This window comes from Gorilla gorilla, chromosome 18 (assembly GCF_029281585.2).
Source record: "Gorilla gorilla gorilla isolate KB3781 chromosome 18, NHGRI_mGorGor1-v2.1_pri, whole genome shotgun sequence".
Taxonomy (NCBI): Eukaryota; Metazoa; Chordata; class Mammalia; order Primates; family Hominidae; genus Gorilla; species Gorilla gorilla.
This window is the reverse complement of record NC_073242.2, coordinates 30,838,574-30,854,069: the sequence shown is the minus strand read 5'-3', so window position 1 is coordinate 30,854,069 and position 15,496 is coordinate 30,838,574. Positions and strand designations below refer to the sequence as shown.

General features: G+C 38.7%; 1 protein-coding gene across 2 annotated transcripts in view; it reads right to left on the bottom strand.

Moving 5' to 3' along the window:
* Positions 1 to 1,660: 1,660 nt before the first annotated feature.
* LOC115931016 (ATP-binding cassette sub-family C member 6-like) overlaps positions 1,661 to 15,496 on the bottom strand; it is a 61,967-nt gene continuing 48,131 nt past the window's right edge. For both annotated transcript variants that reach the window (XM_055365715.1, XM_063699589.1), the window contains exons 22-23: positions 2,205 to 2,302; positions 1,661 to 2,001 (exon numbers count right to left, since the gene is read on the bottom strand). In XM_055365715.1, the coding sequence (XP_055221690.1) occupies positions 2,249 to 2,302 (54 nt within the window). In that variant the 3' untranslated portion in view covers positions 1,661 to 2,001; positions 2,205 to 2,248. The remainder of the gene's footprint in view (positions 2,002 to 2,204; positions 2,303 to 15,496) is intronic.

Sequence of the window (15,496 nt, the reverse complement as noted above, 5' to 3'; positions counted from 1 at the left end):
ATTGCAAAATTCCTAAAAATTTAATGGCTGGCTCTCATGGCCCTGTATTAGCCAGATCCAGCACATCACTGCCCCTCACCCATGCATTTCTCCCCAAAATACTCTTTATGAGAGTGTACTGTATAAAACAATACCTTATGAGAATGGATTTTAGTGGAAATCAAATGCAGGCTTACTTTATGTGCATGAAAAATTAGAGACGATAGCCATGAAATGGTGAAAGGATCTAGAAATAGAACAAACAAATAGTTCTGCATGGCTGGGAAGGCCTCAGGAAACTTATAATCTTGGCAGAAGGAGAAGCAAACATATCCTTCTTCACATGGTGACAGGAGAGTGAAGTGTCGAGCAAAGGGGGAAAAGCCCCTTGTAAAAACCATCAAATCTCATGAGAACGCACTATCGCGAGAACAGCATGGGAGTTACTGCCCCTATGATTCAATTACCTCCCACCAGGTCCCTCCCGTGACACGTGGGGATTATGGAAACTGTAATTCAAGATGAGATTTGGGTGGGGACACAGCCAAACCATATCAGGATATAAGTACTCACACGTTCAACCCCACCAGGGATTTGTAGAAATCTTGGGAAAGACTGTATATGTCCTCTGACTATAGCGTGGGCTGTTCTAGGCAATGTAACAGATACACATGTACACACAATTGTACATACACATATATACACACAGATATATATGTATGAATATGTATGAGCATCTGTATATGCGTGTATATACAACTATTTGTATATATGTCACCGTTAGAATGGAATCCAAAATTATATCAATTTTTAAGACCAATGAAAAGATTCCAGAGAAATTCCCCTTTAGGAAGCCACCTTGGCTAAAATCTCCAGTTTCTTGGGAGTATGTCTCCTTCTCTGCTATTTGGAATACCTAGTGCGTTCCCCTTCCCTGAAAATTAGTGTTTTGCAGCTAGTCTTAATATTTTAATCAGATGACTCCTGGGCCTTGCTAGTCATCAGAATCTCCCTGAGGGCTTTGAAAAATACAAATTCCAGGATCCCACTCATAGAGGTTTTGATTCAGTAGATCTAGGACTGAGATGAGAATCTGAATTCTAAACACCTTACCCAGGTGGCCCAGCCATGTTGGTAGAAGAACTGCTGGGCAGGTCCAGGGTCTAGCTTTGAGGTGGAGTTCTGCCCTGCATCGTGTTACCCGGTGGTAGGTCACATCTCCTCCTCGGATAGTTTACCTTTCAAGCTCTGACCTTCAGGTCAGTAATGTGCGTCTCGTAGGGTAAGAGGACCTCTCACTCTCTGAGTGGGAAGGTTCTTTCCATCTTCACATCATCACAGCCCGGTCTGCATGGCTGGATTCCATTTGACAGGGAGAAAGAATTGAACTCCCTTTTTGCAGTGAGATGTCCTGATTGGAATAAGCTTTTTAATTTTTTTCTCTAACAAGGAAAACATTGGCTCAATTTGCCTGAACCAGAGGGGCTCTGTGAGTCAGATTTTATTCCAGATAGAAAAAAAAAACTGGGTGTGAACTTATAAATCAGTTAAAAAAATGATTAATCTGCCTCACGGGATACACCATACTCTGACTGAATGCAGGGAGGGTAAGAGAGCCCCAAGCATCTAATTTAACACCTGCAAATTCCCAAGAAAGATTATACCATGGAAAGAAGACATATTGAGGATTTTAAGAAAAGGTTTAATAAAAAAATGTAAAAGCAAAGGCCATAAAATTCAAATGAGGCTCATTCCCCAGGTTATAACAAGCTCTGTGCTCAGACCTTGTTAATAGCTTTTTAAAACAAAATAATTTTATTGTAGCTTCTATTTTTTCTGTCGATGTAATTAGAGCTTAATTAATTCTCCCTAAAGGGGAAAAAGAGGACAAAATGTTATTTGATCTGAGACATATACAAGGGGCAAAGCAATTAGGATCAGCAAGTTACCTTCTGTTACTTTTTTTCCTCGTTAGCTCTTCTGGGAGGAAGACAGATCTGGACAGAGACACCCTGTGTCTCCCTGTGGATCAGAGATTTGGCAGTGTCAGGACAGCCATTAGGGCGAAAAGATTTTATTTACATAGAGACCACAAAATAAAAGAAAAAAAAAGAAAAGAAATCATAGCTGTCAGAGTGCTGCATCAATTCCCTGGTGATAATGAGATAATAATAGTTAAGTTTTGAGTGTAAAATACAGTGCAGAGTACCAGAAGCATAACTCACATAGGATTGCAGAAAGAACTTAGTCATGGACTAGGATGCCAACTCTAGCACTGATGCTGTGTGACTTCCACAGACCTCTCTGGGCGTAGTTTCTTCATCTGAAAAGGAAAATAGCAATACTGCCTAATTGAAATGTTGGTTTTAAGAAGTAAATGAGGTCATGAAACAAAAAGCACCAGGTATAAATGGTAGTATATATTTTTTTGCCCTGGTTTCACAATATAGTTTAGTGGAATTAATCTCGAACAGTTCCAAATTTTAAGATTAATTGCCTTCAGCTTGCATGGCAATGACTTATTATACCAAGACTGTTAATGTGACCTCCTGTGGCTCCATAGGCTCAGCAGAAGCCACTGGCAGTACAGGTGTACTGCCTAATTAGAGAAAAAATAATGTGCTCAAGAATGTCAGTCAATTCACAGGCTAGGGGCCATTGAACTGAATCCAGGCACTGGTGGGACCCACTGCGTGGCAGAAACTGATCTGGGTTGGGGTGAGAGTCAGAAGAGGATAGAGAGACAGACATTTGGCTTCCAAAAGCAAGCAAGCAAGCCCCCCCATGACTCCAGCATCATGTCAAGACCTCCAAGATCATGGTGACAAAGAAAGATCTCTTGCTCCAATCCCCCAACATGCTCTGGGATGAAAATCTGGAGTCAGGACTGAAATCAGTTTCTTGCTTCCTGGCCTATGCGTGGCGGGTACCTCTGCATGAAGTGTTGACCTTACCTGCTTCATTGAATTAATCCCTCCTTTTTCTTCCACATTTCTGCTCTCTGAGCAAGTCACTCTGTTGTCAACCTCCTCCCCCCAATATATTAAATCTAGGCCATCTGTTTGTTATAAGCTCTTGTATGCCCCTGTAGCACTTTTTAAATAGGAAAGTTTATTTAATTAAGGTCTGTAAGCTCTACTGGGGCAGGGATTGGTTTGTTGCTGTTGTTGCTATTTAGTGAGTTGGTTTTGTTTACCTCCACATCCTCCATTTCCAGTGTAATTTTGTTGAATGGTTAAACAAATCAGAAGATGGAAAGAGAGAATAGGAAAGAAAGGGCTGAATTAGCAATGAGAAAAGAGTTTAAGGAGCTGAGATTATTCATTACCTTCTTCCTCTTCTACTTGCCCCTACCTACTCCCATTGAGACCCTGTCTACTTTATTCCTTACATATTTCCCAGTTCTCCAGGGAGATTTCTGAGATTCTCCACCTCCTTATTCAGATCAAGGTCTTTTTTTCTGAAAGATCAATGGACTTTTTTTGGAATTCACCAAAGAAGATGCTGAGGCTAGAATTTTACTCTTCATCATCATTTGAAAACATATCCCAGATTGGTAAGGTTCACATATATCTTCATGGCCCCTCCCATGGCCTAACTATGCCTCAGTTCAGCGATCAGATGATCAGTTGAGGTGGGCTTAGAGGAAGGGAGAGAGAAAAGAATCACAGTTACTAGATTAGCTTCTTGGCTTGCATGGTTTGTGTCCTCCACCTTATCCTTCTGTAAAAAGACAACTTTTCCTCTGTTGATAGCTGCTAATTCTTGTTGATGACTCACTAATTTGTTGTTGTTGTTGTTTGGATGCAGTGCACTAACAGAGATTGAACAAATAGCACACAGACAGTTGTCTTTTTTTTTTTTTTTTTTTTTTTAGGCTGAGTCTCGCTGTGACACCCAGGCTGGAGTGCAATGACATGATCTCAGCTCACTGCACCCTCCGTCTCCCAGGTTCAAGTGATTCTCCTGCCCCAGCCTCCCAAGTAGCTGGGACTACAGGCATGTGCCACCACATCCAGCTGATTTTTGTATTTTTAGTAGAGACAGGGTTTCACCATGTTGGCCAGGCTGGTCTCGAACTCCTGACCTCAAGCGATCTGCCCACCTCAGCCTCCCAAAGTGCTGGGATTACAAGTGTGAGCCACCATGCCCAGCCCAGTTGTGTCTTATGAACTATCTTTAAAATTTATTTTGAACATCATCAATTCTTCATTCAAACAAGATAAAATAACATTAATACGATTTAGTTTGAAAACATCTAAAACCAACAAGAACAGAACCAGACACAATATATGCAATGACAAAATAGTCAATAAAAATTGTCCATGAGGAAGCCCGGATGTTGGGCCTACAAGGCAAACACTGTCAATAAGCTATCTTGAGTATGTTCAAAGAACTGAAGAAAACCATGTCTAAAGAAATAAAGGAAAATATGAAAGTAGGATCTCACTACAGAGAGAATATCAATAAAGAAAGATCAATATAAAGAATTAAAATTCTTGAGCTGAAAGTAACTGTAACTGAAATGAAATATTCAAAAAGGAGTCAACAGCACATTTGAGCAGACAGAAGGAATAGTCAGTAAACTCAAATACAGTAATAGTATTAATAGTTTAAATGGGACTATCCAGTCTGAGGAACAGAAAGAAAAAGGAATGAAAAAAAAAGAAAGAAAAAAGACTTAGAAACCTGTGGGACACCATCAAATATACCAACATGCACATACTGATAACCCAGAAGGAGAGAAAGAGAGAGATGCAGAAGGAACGTTTAAATGTATCATGTTCTTAATTGACACATTGTATGAAAAACATACATTTACATCCTTCCACATCCTGGAGATTTGGTGAACTCCAGCTAAGATAAACACAAAGAGATACACACATAAAACATTACCAAACCGTTAAAAGACAAAAACAAAGGGAATCTTGAAAGTAACAAGAGAGAAGTGACTCATCACAAACAAGGGATTCTCATTTAGATTAACAGCTTATTTCTCACCCGAAACCATGTAGTCCAGAAGGCAGTGAGGTGACATTTGAAAATACAAAAAAGAATGTCAACCAAGACTTTTACATCCAGCAAAACTGTCCTTTAAAAATGAAGGAGAAATGAAGACATTCCAAGATGTACAAAAACTGATAGAATTTGTCACTAGCAGATCTGTCCTACAAGAAATACTAAAGGGAATCTTTCGGGTTGAAATTAAACACATTAAGCAGTAACTCAAATCCACATGAAGAAATAAAGAATGCTGATAAAAGTAACTACATAGGTAAATATAAAAGACAATATAAATGTGTTTTTGTTTGTCAGCCTTATTTTCTCATATCTGATTTACAACTTTATATAGCAATAATTACAAATCTGTATTAACAGGTATAGAAAGCATAAAGATGTAATTAGTATGATAACACAGCAAAGAAAGTGAACCAAACTATATAGGAGCGAAATTTTTATGTGCTATTATAATACATTGAGGTTAATCTAAACTATATTATTATAAATTAAGATATTGATTATAATCTCCAAGACAGCCACTAAGAAAATAACTAAAATGCATGTAGGTATATGTTTATGTGTTTGTGTTTGTGTGTGTGCAGCGGTGGGGGGTGTGTAAAGAAATGACAAGGGAAATAAAATATCGTGCTAGAAAATAACGATTTCATGTGAGACAGTAATGGAGGAAATTTAAAAACAAAAGACATAAGCCTCATAAAAAACAAATATCAGAATGGTAGGCATAAATCTTACTATAGCAATAATTACATTAAAAGGAAATATTAATATTAAAAAGCAGGGATGGGAAGAATAGAATTTTTAAAGAGCATAATCCAACTATATGCTGAGAATAAGATACATACTTGAATTCAAAGACATGGTATGTTGAAAATAAAAGAATGGAAAAAGATATGCTTTGCAAATGTGATCAAAAGATAGCTGGAATGATTATGCTAATATTAGACAAAATAGACTGAAGACAAACAATTGTTACTAGAGACAAAAATATTTTATAATGATAAATGGGTCTATCCATCAAGAAGATATAAAAGTTGCAATACATATATATACCTAACAACAGAGACCCCAGAAATATATTTTAAAACTAATAGAACTGAAAAGAGAAATTGACAGTTCAGCAATAATAGTTGAAGAATTCAATACCCACTTTTAAAAATGGACAGGGCAATTACACAAACAATCAATAAGAAAACAGAAGACTTGAACAATACTAGTAGATAGTATAGAATGTTCCACCCCGGCCGGGCGCGGTGGCTCACGCCTGTAATCCCAGCACTTTGGGAGGCCGAGGCGGGCGGATCACGAGGTCAGGAGATCGAGACCATCCTGGCTAACATAGTGAAACCCCGTCTCTACTAAAAATACAAAAAAATTAGCCGGGCGCGGTGGCGGGCGCCTGTAGTCCCAGCTACTCGGGAGGCTGAGGCAGGAGAATGGCGTGAACCCGGGAGGCGGAGCTTGCAGTGAGCAGAGATCGCGCCACTGCACTCCAGGCTGGGTGACAGAGCGAGACTCCGTCTCAAAAAAAAAAAAAAAAAAAAAAGAATGTTCCACCCCACAGCAACAGAATGCACATTTTCCTTAAGTGCAGATGAAACATTCTCCAAGATAGACCATATGTTAGGCAACAAAACAAGTCTCAATAAATTTAAAATGATTGAAATAATACGAAATGTTTTCTGACTACCATAGAATGCAGTTGGAAATCATTAACAGGGAGAAATTTAGAAAGTTTATAATACTTGGAATTTTAAAATATACTCCTAAAACAACCAAAGAAGAAATCACAAAGGAGATTAGAAAATACGTTAAGATGAGTGAAAATAAAACCACAATGTGCCAAAACTTATGGGATAAACCTAAATCAGTGCTCCGAGAGGAATATATGGTATGAACAGCTATTCTTAAAAAAAAAGGGTGTTGTTCAAGAGGAGAAGAGGATGTCCAATTAAAAGCCTAACCTTCCACCTTAAAAAGCTAGAGAAAAAAGGAGTGTAGGGGTAGAATTCAAGGAGTTTCAGGGCTGTCCATGACAGTAACACACAGGCTTTATAAGGTGGTGCTTTGACAGAATTGCCTAGGAGAGGAAGTTGCTGGCCCCATGAGACATTCCCGAGGTTTAATCCTAGGAGGCCACCATTCTAAAGGAAATGGGGGCAAGGTTACTTCTAGGGAAGAAGGGGGTTGGGGAGAAAGGGTTTACATATGTAGGTAACATCCTCAGTATTATAGCAGGGCGTCTTTACATCTGAAAGCTCCCAAGAGCAGTAGCAGCTTGGAGTCTTATAACTACAAGGCTTTATCTTATCCATTGCTAGCAGATGTGGGTATTAATTTGCTAAGGCTGCCATCAGAAAACACCACAGACTGAACAGCTTAAAAAACAGAAATGGGCCGGGCGCGGTGGCTCACGCCTGTAATCCCAGCACGTTGGGAGGCCGAGGCGGGCGGATCACGAGGTCAGGAGAGCGAGACTCTCCTGGCTAACACGGTGAAACCCCATCTCTACTAAAAAATACAAAAAATTAGCCGGGCGTGGTGGTGGGCGCCTGTAGTCCCAGCTACTCTGGAGGCTTAGTCAGGCGAATGGCGTGAACCCGGGAGGTGGAGCTTGCAGTGAGCCGAGATGGCGCCACTGCACCCCAGCAGGGACAACAGAGCGAGACACCATCTCAAACAAAACAAAACAAAACAAAACAAACAAACGAAACACAGAAATGTATTTCCCAGAGGTTCTCGAAGCTAGAAGTCCAAGATCAAGATGTTAGCGAGTTTGGTTTCTTCTGAGGCCTCACTCTTTGCTGGGCAAATGGCTGCCTTCTCACCAGGTCCTCACATAGTCATTCCTTAGCCTGTTCTGTCTGTATCTTAGTCTTCTTTTCTTTTAAGGATGACGGACATATTGGGTTAGAGTAGAGTTTACCCTATGACTTTATTTTACCTTAATCACGACTTTAAAGGTGTGATCTCCAAATACACTTGCATTCTGAGGTATTAGGGGCTAGGACTTAAATATATGAATTTTGGGAGGACATAAATTAGCCAATACCAATGCAAAATGAGATTTCATAGGGCATGCAAAACAAACAGACCCTAAATAGCTACAAAGCTATTTGTTTGGGCTATTTTTAAAACAAATGGCTACGTAAAAATTTGAGTTTGATGCTGGAGGGGTTTTGAGCTAACAGGTCTCAGCCTGCAGTGAAGAAACAACCAACCTAGGGGCTAATACGCAGAGGCCATCTGTGGCTCATTCATTTGACAAAGAGCAAACTGAACCTAAAAAAGCAGAAGGAGAAAAATAGCAAAGATGAGAGTATAAATAAATAACACAGAGCATAACAAAAACAGTAGAGAAAGTCAATAAATCAAAAATTGATTTTTGGAAAGATTAAAAAAATTGGCAAGCCTAAACTTTGACTGACCGAGGAAAAAGGGGGTAGACTCAAATTGCTGAAATCAGGAATGAAACAGGGAACATTACTACTGAGTTTACAGAAATAAAAAGAATTCAAATATTGTGAACATATGTATGACAACAGATTAGATAATCTATGTAAAATCGACAGATTCCTTTTTTTAAAATACAAAAATGAACCAGGTATGGTGGCAGGAGCCTATAATCCCAGATACTTGGGATGCTGAGGCTTATAAAAAAAAAATCCTACAAATTAAATCCTGGGACCAGGTGGTATAGTTTGGGACTATATCACTCTGATATCTACTTCCTCATTACATCTCCTTCTCTAAGTCTACCGTTCTTTCTCCCTCTTATAAAAGACACTTGTGATTACACTGAGCCCATCACGATGAACATTCTTAATCACAACTACAATGTTGCTTTTGCCATGTAAGATAACACATTCACAGTTTACAGAGTTTAGGACATATACTTTTGGGGGTCATAATTCTACCTACCACACTCTCCAAAATGATCTAAAGATTTCATTCAATTCTCACTGATACAGACAGGAGACAGAGGTAGAAGAGGACAATTCCCCGGCAAAGGCCCCACCCTCAAGCCTGGAAACCTGTGGCCCTAAATGGGAACAGGCATTCTTATTTTTGTACCCAAATGTTGCCTCTTGGCCCACCATACCCCTCTATCCCATACCCACATAAACCCCAAACCCCAGGCTCCAAGCACAGATGAGCAAATGAACATAAGAGCAGAAGAACAGAAGAGAAGGAGAGAAGAAAAGGAATGTCTGAACATCAAGAGGAGTTCAGCTGGGGATGGTCAGAGAGGAGATCGGCTGCTGGACAGCCAATGTGCAGGGGAAGATCATCTTCTCCATCCCCTTTCCAGCTCCCCATCCATCCCACTGAGAGCCACCCCCATCACTCAATAAAACCCCTGCATTCACCATCCTTCGAGTCCTTGTGTGACCTGATTTTTCCTGGATGCTGGACAAGAGATCGGGATACAGAAAACTGTCGCACTGGCCCTCTGCCCTCGTGAAAAGGCAGAGGGTCCACTGAGCTGTTTAACACCTACACCATCCACGAATGGCAAAGCTAAAAGAGTGCACTATAACACATGCCCACTTGGGCTTTGGGAGTTGTAGGCACCCACTCCTAGATGCTACCATGGGGCCAAAGCCCAGAAGTGCTCGTCCCAGCTCATGCACCTGCCTGTCTGCATACTCCCCCTCCCATAAGGGGTTTGAACAGAGGTGGTGGCTGAAAAGACGAGTCACACCCCTGTCACAGGTCCTGAGATGGGGCGGGGGTCAGGGAACTCTCCCATTTGATTATCACTATACCAGTGGGAATTTTTTTTCAGAAATTGACAAGATAATTATAAATTTTATATGGCCCAGAATAACCAAAACAATCTTGAAAGAGGAAAGTTGGACTTAACACTTCTTAACTTCAAAATTTGCTTCAGAGCTATAGTAATCAAGACAATGTGGTACTGGCATAAGGCTAAACATATAGATCAATGGAATGGAATTGACAGTCCCAAAATAAACTCTTTTTTTTTTTTTTAGATGAAGTCTCGCTCTGTCACCCCAGGCTGCAGTGTAGATCTCAGCTCGCTGCAAGCTCTGTCTCCCGGGTTCACACCTTTCTCCTGCCTCAGCCTCCTGAGTAGCTAGGACTACAGGTGCCTGCCACCATGCCTGGCTTTTTTTTTTTTTTTTTTTTTTTGTATTTTTAGTAGAGACGGGGTTTCACAGTGTTAGCCAGGATGATCTCGATCTCCTGACCTTGTGATCTGCCCACCTCGGCCTTCCAAAGTGCTGGGATTACAAGCATGAGCCACCGCACCCAGCCTCAAAATAAACTCTTGCGTTTATAGTCAACTTACTTTTTGATAAAGGTGCCAAAATAATTTAATGGGAAAAGAACAGTCTTTTCAACAAATGATGTTGGACAATTTGATACTCACAGGTAAAAGAATAAATTTTGCATACCATATGCAAAAATTAACTCAAGATCTGTTATCAGCCTAAATACGGGAGTTAATATAAAACTCCTAGGAAGTATATAGGCGTATATCTTTGTAACATGTGGTAGGCAAAGCCTTCTTAGATATGACACCAAAAAAAAAAAAAGATGAGTGACAGAATAGATAAATTGAACTTCATCAAAGCTAAAAACTTTTGTGCTTTAAAAAAGACCATCGAAATGGGTAAAAGGCAAACCACAGAATGGGAGATGATGTTTACAAATCCTGTATCAGATAAGGACTTTGTATCCAGAATGTATAATAAAAAGAAATCTTTTGACTCAACAATTAAAGCAACTCAATTCAAGAATGGAGAAAGGATTTGAGTAGGCATTTCTTCAAAAAAGATAAATGGCCAATAAGCACACAAGAAGTTGTTCAATATCATTAATCATTAAGGAAACTCAAAACTAAGCTATAATGGAATATTACTTCACACCTGTTATGATGACTGTTTTTTAAAAGACAGACAATAACAAATGTTGGTGAGAATGTAGAGAAATTAGAACCTTAATTACTGATGGAATTGTAAAACGGTGCAGGAACTTTGGAAAGCACTTTGATAATTTCTCAAGCTGTTAAACGTGGCTTTATATGACAGCATTTCTACTCCTAGGTACTCATCCAAGAGATCTGAAAACATATGTCCACACAAAAATGTGTACATTAATGTGTATAGCAACATTATTCACACTACTTAAAAAATTGAAACCACCTAAATGTTCATCAACTTATGAATTAAAAAAGTAAAATGTGACCTATCTATACAAAAAGGAATATTAAGGAATGCAAATAAAAAATAAAAGGAATACAAAAAGGAAAGGCATGAAGCACTGATACATGCTATACCACAGATGAACGTTGAAAACATTATGCTAAGTAAAAGAATACTGTCACAAAAACTCACATATTTTATGATTCCATTAATGTAAAATATCCCGAATAGGCAAATCCAAAGAGACAAAATGTAGAATAGTGGTTGCCAGAGGGGATAAGGGGAAAAGAAGAATAACTGCATAATGGGTATGGGATTTCTTTGGGGGATGAGAAAAATGCCTTGAAATTAGATAGTAGTGATGTTGAGCAAGTCTGAATTTAATAAAACCCACTGAATTGTACACTTAAAAAACTGAATTTGATAGTATGTGAGTTATATCTCAATAAAACTTATTTTATAAAAAATGAAGTTGTAAAATACTCTTAAGGAATAAGGTTGTAGATGTGTGGCATTATTTCTGAGGCCTCTGTTCTGTTCCATTGGTCTATATATCTGTTTTGGTACCAGTACCATGCTGTATTGGTTACTGTTACCTTGTAATATGGTTTGAAGTCAGGTAGCATGATGCCTCCAGCTTTGTTCTTTTTGCTTAGGATTGTCTTGGCTATATGGGCTCTTTTTTGGTTCTATATAAAATTTAAAGTAGTTTTTTCCTAATTCTGTGAAGAAAGTCAACGGTATCTTGAGGATAGCATTGAATCTATAAATTGCTTTGGGCAGTATGGCCATTTTCACGATATTGATTCTTCCTATGCATGAGCATGGAATGTGTTTCCATTTGTTTGTGTCCTCTCTTATTTCTTTGAGCAGTGGTTTGTAGTTCTCCTTGAAGAGGTCCTTCACATCTCTTGGGAGTTGTAGTCCTAGGTATTTTATTCCCTTTATAACAATTGTGAATCGGAGTTCACTTATGATTTGGCTCTGTATTTTATTCTCTTTATAGCAATTGTGAGTCAGAGTTCACTTATGATTTGGCTCTGTTTGTCTATTATTGGTGTATAGGAATGCTTGTGATTTTTGCACATTGATTTTGTATCCTGTGACTTTGCTGAAGTTGCTTATCAGCTTAAGGAGATTTTGGACTGAGATGATGGGGTTTTCTAAACATACAATCATGTCATCTGCAAACAGAGACAATTTGACTTCCTCTCTTCCTATTGAATACCCTTTATTTCTTTCTCTTGCCTGATTGCCCTGGCCAGAACTTCTAATACTATGTTGAATAGGAGTGGTGAGAGAGGTCATCCTTGTCTTGTTCTGGTTTTCAAAGGGAATGCTTCCAGGTTTTGCCCATTCAGTATGATACTGGCTGTGGGTTTGTCATAAATAGCACTTATTATTTTGAGATACGTTCCATCAATACCTAGTTTATTGAGAGTTTTTAGCATGAAGGGCTGTTGAATTTTGTCAAAGGCCTTTTCTGCATCTATTGAGATAATCATGTGGTTTTTGTCATTGGTTCTGTGTATGTGATGGATTATGTTTATTGATTTGCACGTATGTTGAACATCTGATCTTTGACAAACCTGACAAAAACAAGCAATGGAGAAAGGATTCCCTATTTAATAAATGGTGTTGGGAAAACTGGCAGACCATATGCAGAAAACTGAAACTGGACCCCTTCTTTACACCTTATACAAAAATTAACTCAAGATGGATTAAAGACTTAAACGTAAGACCTAAAATCATAAAAACCCTAGAAGAAAACCTAGGCAATGCCATTCAGGACATAGGCACGGGCAAAGACTTTGTGACTAAAACACCAAAAACAATGGCAACAAAAGCCAAAATTGACAAATGGGATCTAATTAAGGAGCTTCTACACAGCAAAAGAAACTATCACCAGAGTGAACAGGCAACCAACAGAATGGGAGAAAATTTTTGCAATCTATCCATCTGACAAAGGGCTAATATACAGAATCTACAAGGAACTTAAACAAATTTACAAAAAAAAAAAAAAACAACCCCACCAAAAAGTGGCTGAAGGATATAAATAGACACTTCTCAAAAGAAGACATTTATGCAGCCAACAAACATATGAAAAAAAGCTCATCATCACTGGTCATTAGAGAAATGCAAATCAAAACCACAGTGAGATACCATCTCACACCAGTTAGAATGGTGATCATTAAAAGGTCAGGAAACAACAGATGCTGGAGAGGATGTGAAGAAATAGGAATGCTTTTACACAGTTGGTGGGAGTGTAAATTATTTCAACCATCGTGGAAGACAGTGTGGCTATTCCTCAAGGATCTAGAACCAGAAATGCCATTTGACCCAGCAATCCCATTACTGGGTATATACCCAAAGGATTATAAATCATTCCACTATAAAGACACGTGCACACGTATGTTTATTGTGACACTATTCGCAATAGCAAAGACTTGGAACCAACCCAAATGTCCATCAATGATAGACTGCATAAAGAAAATGTGGCACATACACACCATGGAAAACTATGCAACTGTAAAAAAGGATGAGTTCATGTCCTTTGCAGGGACATGGATGAAGCTGGAAACCATCATTCTCAGCAAACTAACACAGGAACAGAAAACCAAACACCACATGTTCTCACTCCTAAGTGAGAATTGAACAATGAGAACACATGGACACAGGAAGGGGAACATCACACACTGGGGCCTGTTGGTGGGTGGGGGGTTAGGGGAGAGATAGCATTAGGAGAAATACCTAATGTAGATGACGGGTTGTTGGGTGCAGCAAACCACAATGGCATGTGTATATCTATGTAACAAACCTGCATGCTGCATATATACCGCAGAACTTAATTTAAAAAATTAAAAAAGGAATAGAAGGAAAGAGAAACAAATAACAAATAGGTCTAATGAAAAACAAATAGCAAGATGAGACATTAACTACACTAATAATCATATTAAATGGTCTGATCATCCTTATTAAAAGGCAGCAATGTCAATGTGGATATTTTCAAAAACAAGACCTAACCATCTGCTGCCTGCAAGAAGTGCACTTTAGATGTAAATACACAAATAGGTTAAACATAAAAGGATAGAAATAGATATGCCATGCATATACTTTTTATAAAAGGCTGGAGTGGTTATATTAATATCAGAGAAAGTAGATTTCACAGCAAGGAATAAAGAAGGTTCCTTAATAAGGAGATCAGTTACTTGGAGCTTGAAAATGCATGAAGCAAAAACCAACAGAAATGCAAAAAGAAAGTATTTTACAATTATAGTCAGAAATTTCAAACTCTTGTCTCAGTAATGGGCAGAAAAGTCAATGGAAAATCAGCAAGGATATAGAAGACTTCAGTAATACTATTAACCATCTTCACTGAATTAACATTTATAAAACACTCCCTTCCATGGCAGTGGAATATACATTCTTTTCAGTGTGTTTTGAATGTCTCCACAGAATATTTATCAGTATAGACTATATCCTGGGCCAGAATACAAAAGCCAAAATACAAGCACCAATATAGTTAAAAGGATTCAAGTCATCCAAACTGTTTTCTGACTATAATGGAATTAAATGAGAAATCAATGACTGAAAGATCCCTGGAAAAAAACAAATATTTGGCAACTTAATTGCGTCATTCTAAATAACCCATAGGTCAAAGAAGAAATCAAAAGGGAAAATGATACCTTTAAGTGAATGTACATGAAAATACAACAAAAGGTGTACATTGTCATTAAAGCAGTACTTAGGGAGATATTTGTAGTACTAAATGCCTACCTTAGAAAATTATAAATGTATCAAAACAATGACCTCAGTTTCCATCTTAGAAAAATAGAAAGTGAAAAGCACTTTGTATGATTGGTTCCTTCACACATTCTTTGGGGAAGCTCAAATGTCACTTCTCAGAGCATCCTATCCATACCAACCATGGTATGGTTTCTCAGTGGTTTCTATTTCATCATTCTTTCTTTTAAGAGGCAGGGTCTCACTCTGTCACCCAGGCTGGATTGCAGTGACATGATCATAGCTCACTGCAGCCTCGAACTCCTGGCCTCAAGCAATCCTCCTGCCTCAGCCTCTGAAAGTGGTGGGATTACAGGCATGAGCCACTGCGCCTGATCATTCTTATTTTCTTTATAGCACTTATTGTTATTGGACATAGCTTACTTATTAGCATAATTATTTACTCTCCGTCTATCCTCACTAGTGTCTAATCTCTACCAGACTTAGCCTGGCACATAGTGGGTATTGTGTACATGTTTGCTGGATGGATGAGAGGGTAGGTGGGTGAATAAATGAGCGGGTGGGTAGGTAGGTAGGTGTGT